This window comes from Halichoeres trimaculatus, unplaced genomic scaffold, assembly GCF_033239565.1.
Source record: "Halichoeres trimaculatus isolate MK-OKI-2021-1 unplaced genomic scaffold, fHalTri1.1 fHalTri1_scaffold_17, whole genome shotgun sequence".
NCBI lineage: Eukaryota > Metazoa > Chordata > Actinopteri > Labriformes > Labridae > Halichoeres > Halichoeres trimaculatus.
Genome location: NW_027437195.1, coordinates 9,183,922 through 9,211,064, shown reverse-complemented (window position 1 = coordinate 9,211,064; position 27,143 = coordinate 9,183,922). Strand labels below are relative to the sequence as shown.

Below are 27,143 nucleotides of genomic sequence, written 5' to 3'. Positions count from 1 at the left end.
GAGATTTTCAGTAGAATACTCGAATACTAAAATATTCGATTGCTGCAGCCCTAGTCTCAACCTTTGTTATGTTTTAGCTGCTGCCTCCTCAAGGCTCCCCTGGTTCCACAAACCTCCTTCCCTCTTATTGGCCAGCCTTCAAAGACCCATTGAGGGTGGAGCTATGCGCAGACCTTGGTGTTTGAGGCCCACCCCTCCAATGTGTAGGGTGACCAGGTGTCCGGCTTTGTGCGGGACTTCACAGCATTTTAACCACTTTTCCCACGTCCCGCAAATTGAGACGATGTCCCGCATTTGTTCGGCTCTTGCTCGACTCTCCAAAGTGCGGCAGTCTCTTTTCTGAAATCATGATTTTCATCCAGTAGCAGCGTCATGATGTAAAACCTACAGAAACAGGCCGCGCAGAAAGTAAAAATGTCATCACCCGTGCCTTTTTGTTTTATTGCGCACAGACTGAGCTGTGAAAAGTCAGTTTATTGATAGCTTTTATGAGTATCATTTTCCTGTGACAAATGCATTTCCTTGTCTTTTGAAAAGGAAAAAATTCATTGAAGGGAGAAAAAAAAACAAAAACAAAACACAAATGTGCATACTGTGTGCAACCAAATCAAATTGTTGATATTTATATAATTATAAGCTTGGTCTCATTAGAAACATCAATGTTTCAGGGTTAGATGGATATGAATTAAAATTTTAGTCTATGTTTTAGCGTTGTAGTAACATGTCCCACATTGTCCTGCACAAACACACTCCTTGTCCCACATGTGGCTTACAAGCACCCGGTCACTGTACCAATGAGTCATGAACCACTTAGGAGACTCTTACATGATGACTGCAACATTTCTCATGAAGACCTGATACTAGCTCTAGAACCAAGTGTTTTGATCAGTTTACGAATGGATTTAGGGATTTCTACAACGTAGTATGAATATGTAAAGGTTTGAAAATCATTGATCGCTGAAGTGTAGAAATTTAAGAACAAGAATCAGAATTGTTAAAATGTAAAAGTTTATTTACAATAATTATCAGTACAAAAAGTACAAATATAGAATGAAACTTCTTGATTCTTGCTTAATATATTTATGTAAAGAAATGAACCTTTTGTCCATAAAGCTGATTTATACGTGCATTTTAAATAAAAGTGTAACAATGGATACTTTTGCATGTGAGCTCTTTAGGTTTTTGGTTTAGTGACCTTTATATCCATTAATGATCTAAACCTTTGGTTGTAAAGATTTGTCTTGAAAACATCATGTTTTAAAGTATTCATGTTCTTCTCTTCAGTATCATAGATTATAAACAGTATAAACAAAGTTAGACATATATGTGCATGTTACATATTTTTGCATGTTTCTGTACACTCTCTAACTCCGGCTGTCTCTGAGGTTCCAGACCCCACATGGAAAACAAAATTAGTCTTTATTCTGAGATAGATGTCTCATTTTAGCCGCTCCACAGAGATGATTTCAGCATCAGTTCAACCAGAGACTAAAAGGATCGATCCTCCATTTATACACCCGGGACCAACTTTTTCAATACATTTCAGGGTCGAAACATTTAACAAACACAAAAAGATCAGAAACTGCTTGAGTTAATTGCTGAAGTCAGCCAATCAGCTGAGGATTGGTGGCTGTAGTGGCTGCAACTAATCTCTACAGGAAAAAAACAAATCAATGTGTCACTTTGTGCTGGTTGTGGCACATCCCTGATGAATACACTTTGTTTGTTAAGGAGTCACAAGCCAGAAGCTACCATTTCATTGGTCTCTTTTAAGCCTGGTTGCATTTTGTTTGCAAACATCCTCTTCTTAGAAAAAAAAAATCATTTTCGTTTTTTTTTTCTGCGATGCCAGATATTTAGAAAACTAACTGTGCCTGTAAATAAGAGGCTTTTCTAGTTGAGACGTTTTGAATGGACAAAGTTGTCCCACAGGATTATGTTGCCACTGTTTTTTTTAATAAACCAGCTGAAGTAAACTTAAGCTGTTGAAAATTTGCAAATTTTACCATTTAAAAGCTAAAAATGTGAAGAAATGAGGGCCACACTGAAATGACACTGAAACAATGTCAGGGTATCAGGACCAGATTTGCAGGAAAAAAGGTTTAACTTCCTGTTTATGTAAAGTAAGCGACAAATTTGCAGGAATACAATCATAAATTGTTCTTATAAAACTGTGGCTGCATTTCAACAATGTTACTACTTTATTCTCCAACCATTGGACTTTATTCTTCAAATCTCATGTTGTTTTTACACTGTAAGTGGTCCTTGTCCCTTTTTGTGCAGAATAGCCCTTTTAACTATTTAACGCTAACTCAAAAAAGATGAGATGTTTGTTTCTTACAGTTGAACAAACTTCTTGGATGAGCCCTCAGAATAAACCTTTAATTCCTCTTCTTTTGGATCTATCCTCTGATGATGCACAGTGATGTAGTCGCTGTATCAGTGTTGCAGCTGACCCTGACGCTGACACAGTTACAAGCTAATCAGACTCTCTTCCTCCGCCTCTGCAGAATCGACAGCTGCCACGTCGGCCAGGGAGACGATCTGTGTGGGTGGAGCCGGGGGCGGGTCAGTGGGGCAGCTGCGGACGGGCAGTTTAATTGTCTGTTTGATTGGCTGGTTGGCCGGGTGATAGACGAAGCAGTAGGATCCAGGTTGACAGCTGTTCTTTACACTGACGGCCAGCTCAGTGGGAGCCAGGGGACGCTGAACGCCGTCCATGTACACGCTGAGCACGTAGGAGTCTGAGGGAAGGAGGAGAGAGGGCGACATGTTAGCCTGGGAATAACAGTCAGAGTAAGAGACAAATACTGTTTGTTGACATAGTAAAGCCAAAACATTTAGAGCTCCCCCTACTGACTGGCTGGAGTACAGGCCCTCAATTATTACAGATGAGACATAGGTCAAACTTAAAACTATTCTCCAACATTATTTCTGTTGTCGGTTCTTATTTTGAAACTTTGTGTCCATGTGTTCATTTTTCTCAAAGATTTAGTTTTAGTCAGCTGTTCAGCTTACAGAGAGGTAAACACCAGCGTTATTAAACTTTCAGTGACCCTGAGAGTCCACAGCCGACATAACAATTTTCTCCGCTTTGTTCATCACTGACCTGAGGGAGTTTAACAAAAGAGGGGAGAAGTCTATTCTGACATCAATCCAACTGCTCCATCAGCTGATCTGTACAGCACAGACTTATGAAAACATCCAATTTATCAGCACCCAACAGGAAGGTATTCTCTTCACTTTTGATGGAGTTATTCCTTTTTTCTTTGCAGTCAATGATGCAAGGGAAGTTTATTCGTATGGCACATTTAACTAACAAGACAATTCAAAGTGCACCACACAAGACATGAATAGAAAAGTCAACAAAAAACAAGAGAATTCATTAAAAAAAGAACATTTAAATGTAGCAAAACTGATTTTAAAAGAAGAGCTTAACAGATACAGTGAAGAGCTGTTTCATGAAACAGAACGTGCTTTTTCCATAACTTTGAGTACTTTGCATCTCAAACATAATCCTTTTTACAACAATGGTTACAATAAGAAAAAGATTTTAATCTCCCAGAGATTAAACTGATATATCCTCATGGGCTTTACTTTTGGGCTGGTATTTTGTAGTCTTCCAGCAGACTCTTTTAGATCCTCAGAAAACTTTTTCTTTGCCTTCAGCAGCTGTTTTTAGTTAGCAGCAGTGATCTGTTTGAGGGACTTTGCTCACTGTGTTTGGATTCAGAGCTACATGGTTCCTCCCCTGATACGCTCTGTCAGAAGATGTTTATCAACCATGTACGAGCAGGGCTTTAATGTTTCAGTTTGACTAATTTTTAACTCATGGGACTAAAAGCAACATTTAGTTTTTATTATTTATTTATTTAGTATTTATTATGGACTATTCTATTCGATATTTTTTTATTTATTGATTGTCTGGATTCTTAAACAAAAGTTGTCACATTCAGCATCCAAATGTGTTTGAATAAGTGGTTGTGCCAAGACATCAGGTTCTCATAAATGAGGTCAGGAAATAGATGTAATATGTATGAAAAGTAAATAAATAAATAAATAAATAAATGGAGCAAGTCCGTCACCTTGTTCAAAGCGTGCAGCACACTGCTCAGCCAGCTCCTGGATGGTCGTCGTGGGGAGGACGCCCAGAGTCTTTGAGTTAGTCCCAGCCTCAGGACAACACACGGTCAGAAAGTCCTACACACACACACACACACACATACACACACACACACACACACACACACACACACACACACACACACACACACACACACACACACACAGAGGAAGGTACAAAAGGTGCAATGACACAGCTTTGATTGTGTGTGAGAGTTTGTTACTTATGTGAAAGAATAATTTACTCTTTACTAAGTGTGTGTGTGTTTGTGTGTACATGTACGTGTATGTACCCGCACAGATCCCTGGGCCATGCGCTCCTGGTTGAGTGTGCGTCGTCTCTCCCAGCGGTGGATGGAGTCCTGAACTTCTCTGCTCAGCTGTCGCGTTGCTGACCTCTGCTGGTCGAATGTCTTAATGTGCTCCAGAGCGCCGTATGTGGTGGTCAAGTAATAAGAACCTAAACACACACACACACGCACATGAGAGGGTGTGATTAACAAGAGCAACAGGACATACTGTAAGTACTGTGTTTAAAAACTCTGTGTGTGTGTGTGTGTGTGTGTGTGTGTGCGTGTGTGTGTGTGTGTACCCTCTCCCAGTGCCAAAGAAGGGTCCATCAGCTCCATCATGTACTCCACATCCAGCTGCAGGGCGGACAGATTGGATCTGGCCAGGACGTACATCATTACAGGCAGGAAGTCATCTGCACCATGGGCCCGCCCTTAACACACACACACACACACACACACACACACACACACACACACACACACACACACACACACAAACATATGTAAACACCAACAAAACACACACGTATAAATATTTGGACAGTGTAAACTCCAGAGAGGAAGTAAATTTTGATGCAAGACGGGGAAGTTAGATCATGCTGTGAGTTTCTTAAGTTTGTTCTTGATACACAGACTGATCCACACACACTGTGTGAAAGCTGCTCTGTAAAAAGCAGATGTTGGATATTTTCAAGATTTAACAGCTTTATTCGTCACTTTCACATGAAAGATGTGTGTGAAATAAAATAGCAGAGATCGCAGAGTTGGCTTCACTGAAAAGTTTGGGAAACCATGGAAACTCTTCCAGCTATCTTCATGTCACTCTGCAAGAAATGCATCACATATTCAGTGTCTGTTGTGCATTTTTCAGCCTCCTGAAACACTTACACAAGAAGGCAAAGTGTCAAACTCCAGAATGACACACATATAGTGCAGGTTGTTTACGTTATGTTCTCCAGAGATTTTTTAAAAAGGCATCAGGGGTCAGAGGTCAGAGGATCTGATGCACGTTCTAACCTGGACTGCTGACAGACATGGAGTCATAGATGATCTTGCAGGCCTTGAGCAGCATCTCGATCTTCTTCTGTGGGGAGTATTCCATGTGGAGGTTGTTCATTTTGATGCTGATCTTCTCCATGGCCGAGGCCTCGGGGACGGCTGTGGTTATTCCCAAAGCTGTGGTGGTGCTGCCGAGGACAACAGACTGACACACAACAACACAGTGTGAACAAATAACATTTAACACAACAGCAGTGTGTGAAGGCTCACTAAATCCAGTCCTACCTGGTTCTGTGTGAGCTGTTTCAGGCTGCCTTCGTTCTCGTGCAGTTTCTCCAGACTCTGATAAATCGGCTCCCTCAGTGGTTTCAGGACACTCTTACACAGAGCTGCTTCTACGATTCCCTCTGCAGGAACACAGAATCAATTCAGTGTGTCAGGTCAGTGTGGGTCACTTATAATGAAACATTTGGACTTAAAATGAGTTTTTTTGTTGTTGTCGGAACTCATTTTGAAAATCTGAATGGAGCAGATAATAGGGTGATGGAGTTACCCAGTTTGTCCTGTGTGTACTGATGCTGCGGCTCCAGCATGGCCTGCAGCTCTGTGCTCTGCAGCAGGTAACTCTTCAGCTGAGTCACCATCTGTCTGATCTCCTGCAGCAGCTCGGTGGAGGTCGAGTGGTTTGTCATGGTCTCCAGGGTGAATGCACGGTGCTCTTTAACCTGGAAATACAGAGGACAACTTATAATTTGATTCCACTTTGATTGATTCAGTCAAGTCTAAATATCTCCCTGAACAGGTGGCCGTACTCACAAGGTTTCCAAAGTAGCTCTGGGGGTCTCTGGCAAGCTCCACAATCCGTTGTTTGAGGCGGCGGTCGTGGCTGATGAGGCCTGTGAGGACGGTGGAGAGGCGGTATCGAGCTCGGTCTAACATCACGGTGGTGGGAGTTCTCCTGACCGTCACTTTGGGGCTGCGGCTGTCTGCAGGGCGGCTGAAAATAAGACAAACAGACATCTTTCTGTAGTTTTTATTCAGCTTTAATACTCTTTAGATTGATTTGAAGCCCTAACAGTCACAGTATTGATTTAGGTACGCCTCATTTGTATCAGAGTCTTTCTGTAACACATGAAGCATGATTTAAATTCTGAAATTGATTTGTGGTTTAATCATCAGTGCAGAGAAGCCGTGTCATATTCGAGTCTGAATGTAGAGCTCAAATTGTTTCAACTGTTTTTTCATATTAATAGAAACTGAGACAGCTCATACAGTCAGCTACTCTGCACGCAGTTCACACACTCACATATGTGTATTTCCTCTGTTGTTGCTGCAGGTAGAGAAAACTTCATGTGACTTATCATAAAGGTGCATACATGATTAACAAATATGTGATACTGTGGCTTAGTGATACATTTTCTTTACTTTTTTTGCGATAAATATTTTTACTTACTTTTACATTTTACATTTTACTTTCATTTATTTTATATAAAGAAGTTATTAACTTTATTTACCCAGTGCAAATTTCAGTGAGAAACTTAAAGGTACAGTGTGCAGTCAGCCTAGTTAGCTGCATTGATCAGAACAGACTGCAGAAATTAAATATTAAAAGTATGTTTAAATTAGTGTATGATCACCTTGATTTAGAAATAGTTGAGTTTTAGTGAACTTACGAGCCCTCTCTATCTTATTGAAGCACCTGTTGAAGCTGTTTGAGGCTTTCAAAAACAACTTTGACTCTAGAGCTTGTCTCTTTTGAGCAGCTGAATCTCCTCCATGATAATAACCGCCATCTTTACTGAAAAGCCATTGTACTGTCTTACTGCCCTCTACTGTTCTGACAATGTAGTGCAGTTATTTTTTTTTTCTTCATCCGGTGCGGGCCAGATTTACATAATCTACTCTGGTGTCTGGCCTGTGGTGAAAACGCAGACAAACAGTGGGCAAAGAGGACCATATAGTTCCCAGAATGTTTTACTAGGAAATCAAAGTTCCTGGACCTTTCTGTCAAAAACACCTTTACTGCTGGATACTCCTGTTTCTACACACTGTACCTTTGACAGCTGTGTGGCTGTTGGTTGCTCTTCAGAAAATCAACAATAATGAGAGAACATATACCTTCATTTCTGGTTTCAGTTATCCAGATCTGCCAGCTGCACCACAGACTCCAAACATCAGCCTCAGTGGACCTCAGTGATTGATTTTAATGCAAAATTGAGACAAAACCCTCATGGCCTCCCTGTACCTTAGTGGTTCATTGCAATTATAGTGTAAAGTAAAAAGAGATATTCACTGAAAGGGTCTAGGAACAAATTTCTGGGAATTTTGGGTGATGTTAAATAAAAAGCCAGCTCTGTGGTAGGTTTGAAGCTGGACTGCCTGGTGACAGTGACAGAGAAGACATCTATGGACAAACTGCTGGCCATCCTGGATAACACCAGGCGTCTCTGTACACAGCCACCAGCAGCCAGAGAAGGCTGTTCACTGACTGAAGACTCCTCCCCAAACGCAGCACAAACAGACTCAGAAACTCCTCTGTCCCTCGTGCTGACAAACTGTATAACTCTTCACTTGGTGAGAGGAAGAGGACGGAGGACGGAGGATGTGGGGAGAAATAACTGACCACAACACACCATCCTAACAGATTGCATTAGTCATTATCTATTGTTAACTCTCTATTTATAAACACACAGAACAAATCAACTGCTGCTAACATATTTCTTTTTGCTGCTGCTATTTTGGAATAAAACTGGTTAGGGTGTTTTTATTATTTATTTATTTATCTATTTAAACATGTCTATTGCTGCTGCTATGTTAAAATATCTGGGTAAGGGTATTTTTATTATTATTTATTTAATTTATTTCTTATTTTATTTTATGTTTTGATCAAACATGTCTATTGCTGCGACTGTGCACAGTATGTTATCTTGTGGGTAGTTTTTTTTTTTTTTTTTAATCATATTTTTGTATCTGTGTGCTGTAGGGATGGGTACCTTTCACATTTGAAACGATACGGTACCAATGCCCAGTACCTGGCAATTGGTACTGGTACTCAACGGTACCACTTTTCGGTACTTTTTTGAGTTTATGTGGTAAAAAATATCAATTTGTTTATTAATAAAATATATATTCTTTCAATTTAACATGCTAATTCTTCCATATATAACCTTGCAATGCTGTGTTCATGTCCAGCAAGGAAAGTCGTCTACTCTTCCACTCCCTTACAGTCACAAAGATGCATTCAGGTACCTTAACATGGTACCTTTTGATTTTACATGAATCGGACGGAATTTGGTCGGAACCTATAGAAGTACCTAATTCGATACCCATCCCTCGTGTGCTGTCTATCCTGCTACTGGAACCTAAATTTACTGAGGTAATGTTCCCAAGTAATTAATGAAGTTCCTGTCTTTCCTGAATTTTATCAGACACTTCATGGAAAAGAAAATCTAAGAAGTTCTTTTTTCTTAGAGAGAAGTGGTACACTGTGCTCTAGGTCAGGGTAGAGGAAATGTTTAGGGGGTAAAGTCTTGCTTTGCTCTCAGTACTGTTTTTATTTATTTATTTATTATTTTTTTACAAAAAGTGTACACTTCAATACTCAATATTAATTATATCCATTACTGGATATAAATTAAATCTACCTGTTTGTCACTCAACAACAACAACAACAAAGAAAGTTGTTGCATTCCTTCAGCTCAGCGTGTATTTTCTTAAAAAGTTTAGTAAACCAGTTTTAAAACTTTAATGCTTTACCTTTAACCTTTGTTCTTCTGATTTATGCATCTTAAATCTTTCAGTTTTCTTCTTTCATGCAGCAAATAATTTAATTTCCTTTAAATGCCATGCAACTAATTTTTTTTTAAACTCCAAGCCCAAGCAACGGACTGCCTGAGAGGCTCACACGATTTTTTTTTCTGTACCTATGACACCTTCTGCTCTAATGAAAAAAAGTGAACCACGGATATCTATATATGAACTCCTCTTCCTCTGAATGTGCTGTTTGTGCATCCTCACGATCACATGGTTTACACTGATAATTCACTCGATGGTGAGACTTGTGTGTGCAGTAAACTACACAGTACTTGTGAGACTTAACTGCACACACTGCATGATTTTAGAGGACTGAATTCTGTTTTGACTTCCGTTGGAGATATCAGCGTCTAACGAGCACGTCTGAGAGCTTCTCTTTTGGACACAGCAGAGTGAAACTAACAGTAACTTGTGTCTGTATGAGCTATAGAAGTCAGTGCATTAATACTGCACTTCCTCATCTGTCCACTTGAGGCTTTTGTCAGATGCTCAGGAAGTTGGACTGACTGCAATGTTAAAAGGCCTAATTTTAGAGCAGACTTAATCATGTTTTGGTCTAACTGGGTCATTTATGAGATCATACCAACTGTGCGGGGGTCACATTTTTTTCGCCCTTTCATAAATTCTCTCAAGTTTTTGTAAAACTTTTGTGAGCCGACCCAGACTCACCTGTGGTTAGTCTCCTGCTCATGGTTCTGCTCTCCTTCTTCCTCTGTGCTGCTGTTAGAGCAGGAGTCAGGGTCTGTTCCCAGCACAGCGCCCCCCTGTGGTGAATACAGGGACACATCTGGCCGTCTGGCTGGAGATGGAGGAGGAGGGCCTCTCATTCCAGCGCTCTGATTGGTTAGTCCTCCTCCTGCCTGGTTGGGGTTTACAGGTATTTCTGGTGCAGATGGTTTCCTCCGGGGGGGAGGGACCGGTCGGGACGGTTTCTTGATTAATGACGGGCACTGGGAGCCCGGTTTGTGTTTGTCATCCTCTTTGCTCTCCTGCTTCTCCTCCTCTCTTCTCTCTCCGTCCTGTTTCACCTCCTCCTTCTCTTTCTGTTGGCTGCTGCTCTCCTCTTCAACCCCCTCACTCAGCAGACCGGACTTGCTTCCCGTTCTCGCCTCTCCCCTCTCTCCTCCCCCCTCTCTCTCTGTTTTCTTTGCAGGATTTTGTCCCTTCTCTCTCTCCCTCCCCTCGCCTATATCTCGGTCATTGCTTTTCCTGGAGGAGGTACGACGAAGAGGAGCAGGAGGAAGAGGAGGAGCGGCTCGGCTCTGCAGGGGAACCGGAGGCCGTGACGGAGGAGGAGGTGATGTTGACATTGACTTCCTCTCTTCTTTCTCCCCCACTCCTCCCCTTCCTTCCTCTTTTCTGTCAGCTGCTGTGTTCACAGAAGACAAGGTGTGAGGCGAGGGGGGAGAGGAGAAGAGGAGGCCCATACCAGACCCTGAGCTCAGGCTGGGGGGTCTGGGTGGAGGGCGTTTGTATTTAATCTCCATAGCTGGTGTGGTCTTAGTTTGACCTTTGACCTCTGTGCTGACCGCCTGAGGGGCTTCTCCGTTCTGTAAGGAGACCGGGATGCTCTCATTGGTTATGATTTCAGGTTTGGAGATAGAGGGGGGGTTGGAGTCTTTGTTGGAGGTTTCCCCCACAGTCACTGGATTTACATACAAGAGCAGTCTGCTGTGGTTCTGATCCAAAACCAGGTCCTGGTTCTGTCCCTGCTGGTTCTGATCAGAAGTCCAGAAATCTGCAGCACAAGAAGTCAACATTAAGATAATTTACAGAGAGGGTAGGAGACTCATGAGACTGAAGGAGGGAGGGGGAAAGACTATGATATATTTTCATGTCTTATCTTTTAACTGTCTTTTTTTTGTAATCCACTTCTGAACATAATTTTTCTTAATGTGGTGCCAGAAAGTCTGCCTACAGTCTGACCTCTAAAACTGACAGGTTGAGCTGATGCAATCTCTCTTTTTTCTTTTTTACCCAAATATGCTCCAATTTTCTCCCCTCGTGCCCTTTCAAACTGTGCAAAAGTCAACGTTAGCCATTGTGCAAAAACAGCAGGTACCAGTTGTGAAATCTCACAACAAATGGGTGGATGCCGTGCAACTAGTGTGCAACCTGTGCAAGCTTCATGCATGAAATGAAGCTGCTCTTGCTCTTTTCTCTTTTTCAACGCCAGAATCTGCTGTGCCTGCCGTCTTGATGACTATTTAAAGAGTTGAGGCTATCTGAAAGTTAAATCTGATCTGATTAATCTGAAAAACTTGGCCTCAAATATTAAAAGATGGACCCTTCTCAGCTCTATGAAGGCTGAGGAAGTAGAGACTGCTCCCTCTTACAGGCAGTGGATAAAAGCATTTATTTGTTCAGCTTTTCAGGGTTTTAAAAGAAATTCAAACCAGATTAGTTATATAAAAACACTGGTGAGCAGAGGGATCGTGGTGATGAGTCTGTGTGGGAGATTTTTCCTGCAGCATCATGTGATGAAGTCTGCTGATGACATTGATGACTGCATGTGAGTGTTTACACCACACAAAGACTCAGACTTTGAAGAGGTACTTCATAATTCAGAGAGGGATCAGGCAAACTTAGTGGATGGCGTCTCTGTTTTTTGTACGTTGGATGTTTTAAAGCAAGCTGCTTTTCATTTCCCTCTCTCTTCTTTCATTCCCCTGTGTTGAAATGCCACAGCTTCTATTCCTTTTGTACTTTTCCCTCTCTATAGCCTCTTTTTGTCTGCAGCAGCAGTGACTAAGCTTTAATACTCTATCAGTATAGATTTATATACCTGCTCCCATCGTGGAGACGACCTCCAGCTCCTCTCTGCTGGTTGCTGTGGCAATGGCCTGTGGTAACCTCAGTGGGACGGCCAAGATGTCCCTGAATTCAATTAGAAAAAGCAGCATTAAGTCTAAACATAGAGATTTACGAACACGAGGCCTCTCACACACTCCGTCTTTTTGGTAGTGCTGTGTGTTTCAGTGTGTAAGAGGGTAGAGTTGTGTCTGTTGGTGTGTGTGAAGAGCATCATCAGTATCCAAGTGAGGGCCAATTTGTTTTGCAATCAGCAGTCAAACACACTGCACACTTATCAGACCAGAAACACGCTTAGAGACATTAAATGGATAAAAAATAAATGAATGAGTCATTGAAAAGTTAATTGCAGCCAGGATGAGTTCATTTTTCAGTCTCCCTGTCTCTGCAATCAGCCGGGGCTCTGACTTCATCAGGGTCAAACCTACTATTTTAACACTGAGGGACCTGATCCATGTCTAGACCTGTTCTTTAATGATTCTAATGCTGAGAGTTGAGCACAGGTCATGCTGACATATCTGTTGTTCTTTATCAAATAACATACTTTAGAAGGATTTTTAGTCACTCATAGAAAAAAATAGAGTGCACTTTAGTGTATGCTTAGGGGTTGGATATAAAAAATAGTTTCACACAAGTATTGAGAATTTTTGTTTGACAATTTTTAAATTGGAGAAAAGCATATTGTCCCAGCCCTAGTATTATTCTTTACTCTATGTTAAGCCAGTACTGTTGATGTGATCTGTTGTCATAGTAGAAGGACTTCAACATTTTATCCAAATTAGCCATGTGGAGGCTGCCTGCAGCTTCTGAAGACATTATTAATGTAAACTTTTTAAATCAGGTTTGTGGGCACTGACTGAGTCTGATATTTCAAATGTCATTTATCAATTTTATTTTTCAACTTATCTTTATCTGTCAAGGTAGGGTCTACAGGATTTTCCTAAAAAATAAGCTTTTACAGCAATAATCTAGCTTAATCAATCCAATCAAACTTTATTTATAAAGCGCTTTTTAAACAAAAGATGTAACTCATAGTGCTACTGTACAATTAAACACACGCACACACTGGACGTATCCCATAGCCGTTTCCTGGCAAAGAGTTAGCGTGGTTACATCAGTCAATCACAGCGCGCCCAGTGCGCAGGTGACTTTGAGTGTTGATTAGCGCGTGGGAGAAAGAAGCTACCCCATGCAGCTAAGATAGCGGACGTAGCACAGAGAAACAACTATACTACCAAAGTGAAAAGAAACGCCAAACAGATACAGCTTTTTCCTAAATGGGGGTAAAGCTTGGCTCGACTTTCACTCACTTTCGGGAACTTGGAGAGCAGCTCGGGGCTAAGAGTAACGCAGGTTGGCTTTCTGCTAGCCAGGTATGTGTCAAATATCCTGATTAGCTCACGCTAACATGCTGTGTTGTGGAAGAGAGCTCAGACGTGAAACCCTAAAACGCGGGGTTCCCGCCCACAAACACGGCAGGTTAAACTGACGCTTAACATGGAAATTGAAAAATGAGAGACTGCAAATAAAAACTGCAAAAATTAAAACCTGAATCGCCTTAATTTGCCCAAATATTTATATCTTAACTCATACAGTATGTACAGTTCAATGAACAGCAGAGGGTGAAATGTTTCTCTCCGACTCAAGTGATGAGTTTTTTTTTTATGGGAAAATGTGGCTATCATCATCATCATCATTTAGCTTTTTCTGGTTTTAAAAAAGCCAACTAAAAATCTAAGAATAGAAATTTAAATTGAACCGGCACCCTAAAAATCATTATAAAATCGAATTGTGAGAGTACCATATCTTCCCAGCCCTAGTTATACTAGTTACTCATTCCAGTAAACGGTGGTAATTCATCAAAACCTACCACCGCTTTGACAAACAGAGCTAGCGCCATGCATTGTGGGAAACATTATGCGAGGTAGACTGGTCCGTTGCATACTGAGAAATTTTCCTGGATCAGTCGGACATCCAGGGTTTTTTTTTTGTACTGCAGATTTTACAAGTTTTCGCATACTGCCTACTACATACTAAATTTCAGCCAAAATAGCGGGCACTAGTAGGCGGTTTGCAAAACAGCCTTTGTCTTCACATAGCTCAGCCCAGTTTGAATGTTGTGTTAACTAACAAGTAACAAAAATTACGGTAGACCCTACCTTTAAGGGCAGTATAAAAAAACAAGTCAATAAAAATTTTCCACTCAAGTGCTACCCTTAGTATGATAGGAAAGCTCCCAAAACGAAACACAATAAACATAACATGGAAATATTGCACCTAATTCATGTTCTTTGTAAGTGCATATGCACACACTGAAAAACTGAAATCGAAGCAAGTGGATCTTATTTGTAAAACATCTTATCAGACTTCATTTGAGCTACATTCAACTTACAAGTCTGGAAAAAACCTAATTCAAGATACTAAAAGACAAAAATGAACCTAAATTGCTTGGAAAGAGTAGAAAATGTGCTAGAGGGGTCAGAAAGAACTAGTTTATGCATGAGAATGATACAAGAAAGTAAATAAGTACATGTTTCTTTAATATTTTAGCTGGGTCTCCTGTGTTTTTCTCTGGAGCTGTGCATGTGTGTGTTTGTGCGTGTGTTACCTGCTGGCACAGTAGAAGGAGATCATTTTAAAGATGTCATCAAACACCAAACTGGAGCCGTCTAAGTGGATAACTGAGACAGAGAACAATCACCACCAGCTCTTCCTATATGAATCTATTCTATCTCTTCACAGCAGAAGCTGACTGATGTGACACACTTACATGTTTTGTGTTGTTTGACCTGCAGGTCGTTCACGAGCGGCGTCCCCTCCTCATCAGGCAGCCGTACTGACAGCGTCATGCCCTCATCTGTCTCTGCGCTGTGAACCAGGAACGCCTGCAGGCGTCAACGTGAACAGACACAACGCTGAGGTCAGACTCAAGAACATGTGAGAGAGCAGACTAAAACATGTCAAACAAACACAGATCACAACCTCACGACAGGAACAGAGGATTATCTTGGTTGGTGTCCCGACAATTTTCTCTACAGAAAATGGTCTTTGCAAACACGACACTAGTTTATAAAATACACTTAAGGGACTGTTGCTGTTATTGTTTGCAGTGAGGTTGTATGAAGTACTTGTCAAATGAATGCTTACATATGACCAAGGGCTCATTCCTTGGAGAAGTTTAGTTTTTATTAATTATTTGATTTAAAATGAGGCTAAGTGATGTCATGACTGGTGGCTCTGTTGATGAATGAGGCTCCTACAGCTTTCACTACCCGGTTATCCGACGAGGAGAAACACAGAGAAGGACACACTAACGGTGACCCTCATAACTGTGAGTGTCTGCTGTGGACTGGATCCACCTGAGGGAGCTTTGATGTTTTATAGGTCAGTTAACTGGGTGCTTTGGCAAGCGGCGAGGGTGTGACGGCAGTCTCATGACTTCACCAGCTGGGTCGCTCAATATCTCAGGGAGGGGGTCTTTGAGCTTCAGATCTCACAGTAGGTGGGAATGAAGGCACATTGTCTCATAGACATCCTTTGTTTCATCATACATTTAAAAATCAGTGTGTGCTGAAAACTTTCTTTGAAGACCAACGCCCTTCAACATTTCTGCATTGCAAAATTATTATTAAATAATTCTTAGATTTGGACATGTTAGATATTAAGTTTATTTAAGACTAACACATTTTACATCTGTTGAAAACACATATTTAACCAATTCAATGGCTCAAGCACGTAAAGCATGGAAGAGATCACACAAAGCTCTTCTTTATTTGGCACAAACACTTTCACTGAAACATCTTTACCATAATTCTTAAATTCTAAATCCCCTGTCTTCCTAAATGAGTGTTTTTTCCCTTTCCATATGCATTTATTTGCTAACTTCATCATCACAAAAAGACTGAAATTGAAGTTTTTAGTGTATTTCACTTAAGACTGGGCCTCCAGAAGATTGTTTAGAAGCATTTTGACCTAAAAATCAGAGTTTCCTTTTTGTTTGAATACTTGGAAATACTTCTCAGGGCCCATTTCTAGAGATAAAATTCTCCTTTGAAGATTTCTTGTCAAGTAAAATGATCTTGCGGCAAGGACATATAATTTCACCAGTTTAAAGAAAAAATTTCTCTTTACATTGTGTTTTTTTTCTTGTGTTCAGGCTCCACTCCTGGGTTTCCGTTATCCGGTAATTACAGGACTTTGACCGGTGAAGTCCGACATATTTCAACTCTGCCAGTCAAAATGTCGGGTGAAAAATATTCCCTCTTATCTTTTATGGATAGGCCTGGTCTATGTGGAACAAAACCTTTTTTTTTTTTCTTTTTCAGGTGGTACTAAACTTGTAGCATGGGTTTCTCCGACAAAGCGCACAGAACAACAACAATACAGCGGGAGACACGTGTCGAAACAGGCAAAACTTAAAGACTGTTTTACTAAACAAAATAGTTCAGTGAAAGGAAAGGGGAAAGAAAGTTTTATAAACTGACATGCTTTGGTATTATTCTTATATGTAGGCTACGTCGTATCATTCTAAGTCTGCCCCTTAACGTAACGTGAGGATACATTTAAACTTAATGGCATGACCTTAAAAGCACCAAATTAGTTGCCTTAACAAATTTTGTTTGTAAATAATGTGAAGACTTGTAAAATATAACTTTCATGAGGCAGTGACAGATCACCCTATAGAGCCCAAATGTCATAGTCGCTGTCGAGGTGCAGATCCTAACTGTCATTATTCAGGTGCTGTCCGCGGGACTCCGCTGTTTGACTCCTCATTACCCACTGACGCACAGTGCAGGGTTTTATAATCAGTTTCTGGAATCAGTCCACTCAGGTTGTTACACAACTTTACTTTGAATATAGAACAAATGTTTCTAGTACCAAATTATTTATGTTTTTAAATCGCCTTGTCACGTATAGCGACAAAGATTACATCGATCGAAAATACACCCCCACTCAATAACAGGAATAGATTTTTTTGACAGGCTTGTTTTGCAGGTGAGTAGACTTTATATATATATATGTCCTGACCTTTGGGCAGATCTTTGAATAAATTCCCCTACCACTCTTTTGAAATATAGTCCGCACGAAATTTGACAGGCGAGGGTGGGGCTCTTTTAAAAGTATACCCCCCCAGCCTCGCGGAAGCTGCGGGGGTATACTTTGCAGAATTTAAGCTCAATAAATTCAGATAATATTTGACCGGGAAATCAAACGCTTGTCCGGTAAATTGAAAACCTGCCGGTCACGTTGTCCAGTGCCATTTTTTATAGCGGAAACCCTGCTCCACTCTCTGCAGTGTGCTTTTCTGATTGTGGTTGTATATGAGCCGCTGGTTTCCTCTGATTCAGAGAGTGAAGTACCATTGTTGTTAAGTCACACTTTATGGGCTCACCAGGTAACCTGGGATCTCTCCTGCTCTCCAGGTAGCTCTCCTGTGGCCTGCAGAGTCTGATTCTCCTTCTTTAAACTCCAGCTCATTAAGTATCCTCGTGTTCACAGTAAAGAGCAGGTCGCCATCACAGGCAGAACCAGTTATTTTTGAGTTAGGTTTTAGTTTTGGCCTGTCTGAAGTAGGGGTGGGTGCCTTTCACATTTGAAACGATGCAGTACTGATGCCGGTACCTGTCAATTAGTATCGGAACTCAACGGTACCAATTTTCTGTACTTTAGTGTGTGCCAATGAATATTGATTTTTTTAATAACTAGAAAAGCACTCAGAGAGCACAGACCTCCACCAAGCATATTGTGATTGTCACCAACACTTCCCTTTCAGCAGACTGTCTGCTACAATTTGGTGTTAGTTGCAGGTTTGTACGATATTTTGTTACCTGACAGTGTCGAACATGATAATGACCCAGAATATATTTCATATTCCAGATCTTAGTACCCAGAATATTGCCAGGATCTGGATCATACTTTAACATCTGTCAGAAATTATGGTGACCTTGTCTTGTATTGTTTTGCAAAGCAATCCAACCATTTATGGTGGAGTTATATACACATATGGTGAAAACAGCCCTATCTCATAATGATAAAGAATCCTTTAAAGAAGTCCTGGTTCCAGACGGTGATCCAGATCACCTCCAAAATTTAATCACTTCTTCCTTATCTCATTTCGAACATTTTCTGAAAATGTAATCAAGAGCTGTTCCTAACTTTTTGAGTTATGTTGTTCACTAGGTTCTTGGTACTACAGACTTAATTTGGTACCCATCCCTAGTCTGAAGCTGACTTAATTCCCATATACAGTTGAAAACTCACAAAGACAGATTGTAGGTTGATAATGTTATGTTGTGGAGTGGAGAACGTGTGTAGAGGTTGTAAGTGGATTTTTTGTGTCAGGTCTCCATCTGGTCTCTCTACAGAGGGGTGGAGCTCATGGTGATTCCTGTGAGTAACACATGACTGACAAGTACCTCATCCAGCAGCCCAACTATCTCTTTCACTGCTTAGTCTAACGATTGTGTGTGTGTGTGTGTGTGTGTGTGTGTGTGTGTGTGTGTGTGTGTGTCTCACCCCGGCCATCTCTTTCTCCAGTATGCTCATGATTTTGTCGTGGCCGATCTCTTTTAGCTGCCACACTGAGGCGCTCCCAACCAGCCGATCCATCAAACTCAGGCTGTCTGGAGTTTGTGAGGGTGAAGAGATGACGGGTGGAGGTGGAGGAGGAGGTGAACAGGAGGACGGGGTTGTTGGTGATAGGGGAGGAGGAAGAGGAGGAGGTGTAAAAGTAGGGGTTAGATCAAAGGAGGGAGTCGCCTGGAGGGGAAGCAGAGCTGATGGAGATGCTGGAGTCGGGGCGAGAGGTGGAGGAAGAGATGGTGGAGGAAGACTGGATGAAGGAGGGGCAGGTGGTGTATGGGGAGTGAGGGGCAGGGGAGGTTTGGAGGCAGGAGGGATGGACGGAGGATTGGATGGAGGAAGAGGAGGACCAGAAGGGAGCTGGGAGGATTTGGGCGTAGGAGGAGGAGGCGGTTTGGGACGACATGGCCGGGTGGGAGGCTGGGAGGAGGGCAGGGAAGGTGGAGGGACAGGGGTGACGGAGGGAGTGTCGAGTGCTCCTATCAGAGAGCTGTGAAGAAAAAGAGAGTAAAGGTCAGAGACATAATGAGCTGAGGATTGTTTCCTCTGAACTCTTCTTATATCCTCCGTAACCATGGCAGCACAGACCAGGGCTCATGTTTACCATCCACTCTACATGCCTGATTTCCATGAACCCTGTGAATACTGGGACTATTATTGAGGAGGTCAGAAGCTGACACTTTGCTGAATTGTTCAGCACTCTGAGTCATAAACTGTGTGCTGATCCAGGAACTTCAAACATAAACACTAATATCATACACTTTAGTGTTTCTGCTCCTCTTCTTGTTCCCGTGCACGACCACTGCAGGCCCAAATGATCTTCATTTGGAGAAATGTGCCACAAGTGTATGATTCAAATTCAAAATCGTGTCTGAAAGTCCAACAGAAAACAAATGTATCCATGGAAACCTGCTGCGTGTGATAAAAACATGCTAGGGGAAACTGACTTAGCTTAGTAGCTTCATTAAAAGCACACATCGAACAGAACTGCTGCTTCCTTCTTCCCCTGGAGCTCTTGACACCCTGCAGACCTGAATCGCTTTTGTTGAGGTCTGAGTTTGCAGCTCTTTTCTTTTGTATTTGATACACATTCTCTGTAAATGCAGCTGTTTTGGCTTTTTGAGGCACATTTTTTATTTGTAGGACATTTGTTTTGGATTTTGCATGTCTTTTTTGAAGTTGTTTCTACATCTGCTGCACTTTTCTATTTATGAAGACCATCAGGCCTGTTGGAGATCCCCTGCTTCTGGACAGTTAATATTGGCTTGTTTTAAGAATACATATGAAACCATATGATCGAACTTTAGTGTCACTGCCAGTCATGTTAAAACTAGCATCCTGCTAACGTCATTTGTTTCAGGCACCAGAGAATCCCCCTGTGGTCTGGTGGTTCAATCTGAGAAGTATGCATGACACTTTCTATGTTAGTGTGATCTGTACTCACAAAAAACCTGCAGCACATGGAATCCATCTGTGCCTTTGACAAAAACATGGGAAAACAACATGACCCAATCCGCCTGCAGCTTTAGATTCAATACACCCACTTCTAACCCTCCAAACCGCTTGTTCCCCTTTTGAGAGATCGCGCTGACCAACACAGTTTACAAACTGTTGGCAGCTTCATGTTGCGTCAGAAGTGTGTACGCAACCTGTGTTTTTAAGTGTGTGATTCAGCTCACAGCTGAGATGTGATTTATGAGAACCATCCTGTGAATGTGAGGAAATGAAATGACCACAGAGTGAGCTCTGTTTGTGCCCCTCACACATGTGATGCTAAGTCAGAGGAGAGCGTGGAATAAGAGTCGGGTCAGCAGTGGAAACTGCAGCTGTCAGTAAAACAGGGTGAACAGACATCCTGGAAAATATTTTGTTTGACTGGAGGAAATAATGGAGTCAGATAGTTGTTAGCTGTAACGTTAGCTCTATCTGAGCTCTGACTGCAACTTTAAAGCAATACTTCACCATCATTTAAAGAAGAAAGTTGGACTTGTCTCTCTTCTAATCAACTTCATACTTTACAGATTAAGCTCTACAAGCACGGCGCAAGTGTTTTGAAATGTGAAGCGTTTCTTTTGTGGACAGATAAATCCAATTTAGATAAAATATGTAGAGCAGGGGTGGCAAACGAGTCAGGGACAAAGAGCCACAAAAGAAACATGGTCTTAGCTAAAAGAATTTAAACAAAAAAATGAAAATCATCATGAAAATCATCGCATTTCCAATTTTCAAATTGTAAGCGTGTTTAAAATTTGTACTTGGAGCCATGTCAAAGACAAATTTCTGTTTTTACTGCAGAAGAGACAAAGTTCCATCTATCTATCTATCTATCTATCTATCTATCTATCTATCTATCTATCTATCTATCTATCTATCTATCTATCTATCTATCTATCTATCTATCTATCTGTCTGTCTGTCTGTCTGTCTGTCTGTCTGTCTGTCTGTCTATCTATCTATCTATCTATCTATCTATCTATCTATCTATCTATCTATCTATCTATCTATCTATCTACGAGCACATGAACAATTGAGAGGAGCACATGTAGAAAAAAGAAACTGAAACTTAAGTATCAATCTCATCACCCAAGTAAAAATCAATACTGGTCCCAACATTTGCAACAATACATCAGTTTTATGAGTGGATCAAAGAGCCGCACATCGAAAGGCAAAGAGCTACATGCGGCTCGCGAGCCACAGGTTGGCCACCCCTGTTTGAGAGGAATAATCTAAAGGCTAAAACGTCTAAGTATCACCGACTTGACCCTGCAGACATGGGAAACAAGCTCAACTCCGTAACCATTTGTGTGTTGTTACTGTTTCTTTCCTCTAACATTCTTTATCTCACATCCCCTCGGGTTTGTTTGGGAAACCAGCCGACTAAACTCGCAGATTGTTTATAAAGAAGCTGAAACATACTCTACTTGGAGCAGCTACAAGTCTAAATGTTTTTTGAACTGTCCTACTATTATCCTGGCCTTCGTAGAAATCACCTGACTGTGTCAGATACTCAACTCTGACCAGATTCTGTATAGTGACAGCAGCACCAGGGGAATCCAGATCCCACATGTAATGAAATCAATCCAGAGTTCATTCCAGCTGTAAAATATCTGATTCACCTTCGCCTGTTAACACCGCATAAGTAAACAACATGGAAAATACATCTAGCAAAGTTAGATCCATAGAGCTCCAGGGAAAAAAAGAGGAGAGGATAAAAACTCGTCAGAAACCAGTGAGGGTTCAGTGACAAACGCTGATGAGATGACATTTTGGATAAAAATAATCTCACTGTAAAGAGGGGGTACTCTGTTTTCCCATCTCTTAATATAGATATAAAGTAACAATGTTGTATTGTCAAACTAAACGTGTGCAGATTTTCAAACCTTTACATGTTCATACTTTGGAGAAATCTCTGAATCTGTCTGTAAACTGATCAAAACACTGTGTTCTAAAAATAGCATAAGATCTTCTTTACGAGATCTTCGTGAGATTTGCTGAATTAATATCATCACTTGTCTCTGAACTAATTTATGACATGTTGGAGGGGTGAGGCCTCAAACACCAAGGTTTACCTATAGCTCCACCTGACAGGCCTCCTGAATGCTGGCCAATCAGACAGAAGGGCCTTATTTAGCGGTGTTTTTGTGTGAAAGCAACGCACTGAAAATTCTCAAAATAAAGCGCGACTGCAGACTGATATCAGATTTTTTTTGTGGGAGTCCGTTTATTTGTGTTTTTGGTCAACTAAAAATTGGCCCCGTCTGAGTGCAGAGGAAACCGGCAGAGGAGCAGGGAGGGGGTGTTTGATGTGTGAGCTCTGGGCTTCTGTTGCACAAAATCACTGCTGTAGGGGTAATTTCTGCCCTAAACCTTGTGATAGGACCCAACTTGTTCCATCCCGGAGTATCACTTTAAAGAGGCAGCAGCTAAACCAAAGTATATCTGACAGTGGCTGAAAAACAGAGTTTCCTGAAACACTAGAGAGAGAAAAATAGTTTTTTTTTTAGCTGTAAGATACTACAGGGGCATCAGAAGAAAAGAGAAAAAAGCCTGACAGGTTCTTCTGTTTGTTCCAGACACTGGTAATGGGGCAATACGCAGGATAGAGTGTCATGGTGGTGGTTATGTGACGTAGATCTGGACAGATGTCATGACTCAGTGATGAGAAGGTCATCAGCAGCCTGGGGTTTTGAAATACCTGGTTTGTTTTGCATCATCACCCACCCACCATATGTTGTCCCAACATGATATATAGTGAGTGGGTGTTTATGCCAAATATAATCCCAACAGGATGTGACGAAACCCCGACATGAAGTTGTATTTGCTTCATCGTCCTTTTTTTAACCAACACTTTAAATCAAGTTTTCTCTCAGGACTGAGAAAAGATCAGTGCAGCTAAAAGATTAGCCTTCTGACTCTACGGCTGGTGGTGTAGTGTAGTGTTTTCTTCTAGAGGAAAAGATTTCTCATCAGCCAGCTCAGTGTTTTCATCTGTGGTGAAGTCTTTCTGTCTGCATGCAAACAGATGCAGAAATTAACAGCAGCACCTGCATGAGGTCTTTTTCTCGTAGCTTTAAAAGTCTGTTAGCATGTTCTTGTCATTCAGTCAGTGCTTTAACACCCAAGCAGTGAGGTGCAGGTTTGTGGTCGCTTCAAGTCACTTTTCTTTACTGTGTTCAACGTCTCTTTCACTCTTCCTCTTGTGTTTCACCCTCTCTCTCCAGTTTCTGCTCTGTCCTTCTCCTCCCTTCATCTCTTTCTTTGTGGGAGCATGTCTAGACTTTGCAGACTGGGGTGACCCAGCTGAGGCAGGAGTGACACACACACACAAGCGCACACACACACGTACACCAGTGAATGAACAGCATTCATTTATCCTGTTTCCACAGAACACACAGTCAAGCTAACACTTAAGTGTGTTACCGATGTTATAATCCTGCACAAAGTTTTCAAACTTTACAAAGCAATGCAACAGAAAAGCAGCGTATAAATATTCTAAGTTTAGTTTTTAAGAACTCAAAACAAGATGTTTGTCCAAAGTCTAATTTTTTGGTCCTCCAGTTTCATTTCAACACTTTTTTTCCACATGCTTTTGTCACCAAGATGCTTCAAACATATGTTTGAGGTTTGCTTAAAGTCTATGATGGAATGATTCTTAGATTTGCAAAATGTTTTTCAGTTGTCAGTAACTTTTGTCCGGCTTCTGTCAAAGGAAAACAACAATCAGATGTGAAATTGAAATAGAGCCCATACAACTCCTCTGGTAGTTCGCCAAATGGATATTTGATGCTTCTAAAGCTTGCAAATGTAAACTGATGTATCCCCTGAGCGCAAGTTGTTGTGAGACCTCGAGGACCAGAAATGTCAAATGTGTGTCGAGAGGTCTATGATGTTAAAAACTGGTCTGAGCTGTACTCATGTGTACATCCTCCCAACGTTGTAAAATTGTTTAAGATTTAAAAATAAGTTCAGTTTTAAGGTCTGAAAGTTTTATTCTTCCAAGATGTTTCTAAAGTTTAAAGAACAGAAGAGTTTTTGTTTCAGTGCCTAAAAGGAAAAATGGAATGTGCCAGATCTCAATCACAGAGATTGATTGATTAAAAGGGCTGAGAGGAGTTTGAAAGTGATCTTTAAAAAGGCTCCTTCTCGTTATATGCCTGATTGTAATCAGCACTTTAAATGAGATTATCAGCACCAATATTGCTGGTTACAGGATATTCCAAATTGCTACTCTTAAGCTTCTAGTTCGCACCGACCAGGACCAGATGGATCTACGGCACATCTTGGTCTCTATGACAACACCACGACTTCTGACAAAGTTTAGTAGTGAGAAGAAATAAAAACACAGAGATCTATAATTAATTTTGTCGTGATGGTGGACACTGTGATACAGCCCGAGCTAAAGGCTAACACGGGGGCTAATCTGTTTGTGATTAGGGATTGGTACCTGATTAGGTACTTTAAAGGTAAAGGTACCGGGTATCGATTCATGTAAAATCAAAAGGTACCATGTTTAGGTACCTAAATGCGTCCTTGTGACTGTGAGGGAGTGGAAGAGTAGGTGGTTTTCCATGCTGGACATAAACACAGCATTACTAGTTTATATATTGACGAATAAATATGTCAAAGTGAAAAAAATACTTTATTATGAAACAAATTGATATTTCTTTACCACATGAATACAAAAAAGTACCGTTGAGTACCGTTACCGATTGCCAGGTACTGGGCATTGATACCATATCGTTTCAAATGTGAAAGGTACCCATCCCTATTTGTGCTAATGTAAGAAGTTGTCTTGAACAAAGAAAATTTGTTTCAATCCGATCTCCATTTAATTCCAAAACAAACACATGCCTCACTAATAGTGTGCGGAGACTCCAGGCCACAAGGTGGCGAGGGAGTGCAGTTAATACAGATCTTCCTCATAGCATTTTTAAAACGAAGCGTGCGATTAGGCTGTCTGTAGTGTGGCTTGCTTTCCCCAACTGATGACTGTCAATCAGGGCTTTTGTCCAATCCAGTACACAAACAGGTGACGTGTAAGACATCCTATGTCTGATTATATGAGTATCTCTTTTACTGCAAAGTGTCTCCTTTACTTGGATGTTGAATCACATGCAGGTGATTATACTGAAGGAGTTTTGCTGTAACACAGTCGCTCAGCTTGAAATGTTCTGGATGCCTGATCTGACCCTGGACTTTGCTGACCTAACTTGACCTTTAGGATAGAAACATTCCCATTAAAGTTAGAGACAAACACAGTTCTGGCTCAAAATCAACACACAAAATTAAAGTTTCATAAATCTATAATCTGATTTGTAATCTGAGAACTGTTTCCTAAAAAGCCTGGACAAACAGCGCTTTGAGCCTGAACACTGCTCTCTAGATTTAGTGCAGCCTCTCCACAGTTTGACACAAACTCTATAAAGTCTGAGCTGTAGAAAGAAACATTTCTGCCTCAGCATTATCACTCATACATGTCCCACAGTTCGAAGTTAAAGTCCTCAAACTTTTGGCTGCATGTTTTAAAACACTCTGATCTGATCTTTTTCTCTTGCAACCTTCAACTTTTAAACTCTTTTCCTCAAAGTTTCTGCAGCACATCCCCCCCCTCTTGTCTGATTTGTGTTAGAGACAGAGGATTTAATGAGAAACATGAAAACTGGAACAGGAATTTCAAACCCTCAGAAAAGCTATTGACCTATTTATTTGTCACTGAGTCACCACATCTGGTTTTCCTGCTCTGGCTGCCTGACTCTCGACCCCCTCCCTCCCCCCTCTCTCTGACCGTGTGAGAGTTACAACAACCCCCGCCGCCTTCACAGAGTTCAGCTCCTGCTCTGTACGTTCACATTATCACAGCTGCTCATAAACTCACCTTGTGTCCGCAGAAACAACGCTGGCCTCCATCATATTTCCACAGATTGACTGTTCGACTGCTCTCTGTCACTCTGCCTCAGCTCCATTGAAGGCCCCGCCTCCTCTCTGCTCCCCACTCCTCCTTTTTTTTCTCCCTCCTGTTGATCTGTGCAGGACTGAATAAGGGAAAACTACACGGCAAAGGGAAAATGTGTCTCTGAGTCAGCCCTCCCTTCTCTCTTGTTTCTGTCTCTACTTCCTGAGCTGATCGTGAGGCAGGAAGAGGCCGAACACTTGGGTCGGACTTCCCCTCTTCTTAGCTGTCTTTTTTCTGACTCTTACTCACAGTCCTACAGCTGCTCTCCAATGCAAACAAACAGCTCTGTTAAACTCGCTGCACTTCTGCCACTCCAGCTGAGCCTTGTCTAATCATTAATTCACATTTTCTCTCTTTTTTTGGCACATTTTTGCCCGATTCAAGGCTTCTCACTTTTTTTGTCTGTGGCCTACATATTCAACAGATGCTCTATTAGTCTCCTCCTCTCCTTCCCTCTCCCCTCCCTCCTTCTTTAAAGATTTCCAGATGCTCCCCCTTAAAACTGAGGAATGCACAACTTCATCTCCCCCTCCCCTCGGCTCTCCCTGCTCCTCACTCCTCCTCCTTTAGGTTCACAAATCTGACTGTCCAGTCCTCCCACCTCCTCTGACTTCTTATCTTTTTTGATCCTTGTTCCTCTCTCCAGTGACGAGTCTTTGCTCTTTAACTTTTTCTACCCTGAGAAAAGTTACAAAGCATGCACAAAAGACAAACTAACAACATTTCATCTTGAAACTTAAAAACTCAAACCAAGAAATCAGGCTTTCTTTGTTTTGTTTACACCACCTGCACAGGCTGCAGAAGATGATAACCTGAAAGCGGAGTTTAAGCTTAGACATAACAACAGGAAAATCGTTGGTGAAAATAAGAGTCAGCCATGGTAAAATTACTCCAGTAGAAGTTTTACATTTTTTAAATCTACTGCACCAAAGTGTCATCTGGTATTAACTCTTCCTTTGTATAAAACATAAAAGTAGTGATGTTAATGAAAAGAAAGAATCTGAATTTGAAGGATTAGGACTTTAAAGCTCTCAAACGCTCTTTTTTGGCTTGATAGAAAAGACGCTGAAC

At 41.3% G+C, this 27,143-nt stretch overlaps 2 protein-coding genes across 2 annotated transcripts in view; one reads left to right on the top strand and one right to left on the bottom strand.

The window, feature by feature from the left end:
- Window positions 1-639: 639 nt before the first annotated feature.
- Window positions 640-26,183, bottom strand: rin3 (Ras and Rab interactor 3). Its single transcript, XM_074692515.1, has 14 exons — window positions 25,995-26,183; window positions 18,555-19,110; window positions 14,809-14,923; window positions 14,647-14,719; window positions 12,013-12,104; window positions 9,897-10,965; window positions 6,231-6,411; window positions 5,968-6,139; window positions 5,700-5,821; window positions 5,433-5,619; window positions 4,715-4,846; window positions 4,416-4,582; window positions 4,086-4,200; window positions 640-2,744 (listed from the first exon to the last, which is right to left on the bottom strand). The coding sequence occupies exons 1-14, from the start codon at window positions 26,027-26,029 to the stop codon at window positions 2,473-2,475; spliced, it is 3,288 nt and encodes a 1,095-aa protein (XP_074548616.1). The 5' UTR covers window positions 26,030-26,183; the 3' UTR covers window positions 640-2,472.
- The window catches only part of LOC141806829 (uncharacterized), a 56,964-nt gene continuing 44,669 nt past the window's right edge, over window positions 14,849-27,143 (top strand). The window contains exon 1 of the mRNA XM_074692512.1: window positions 14,849-14,958. The gene's annotated coding sequence lies outside the window, so the exon portion shown is untranslated. The remainder of the gene's footprint in view (window positions 14,959-27,143) is intronic.

Excerpts from the sequence above, each read along its gene's own strand:
- rin3 (XM_074692515.1), bottom strand. The coding sequence starts at position 26,029 with ATGATGGAGGCCAGCGTTGTTTCTGCGGACACAAG. Across the intron at positions 19,111-25,994 it reads GTTGTTTCTGCGGACACAAG|CTCTCTGATAGGAGCACTCG; the intron begins GTGAGTTTATGA and ends TTTTCTTCACAG. Across the intron at positions 4,201-4,415 it reads TGGCCCAGGGATCTGTGCGG|GACTTTCTGACCGTGTGTTG; the intron begins GTACATACACGT and ends GTGTGTGTGTAG.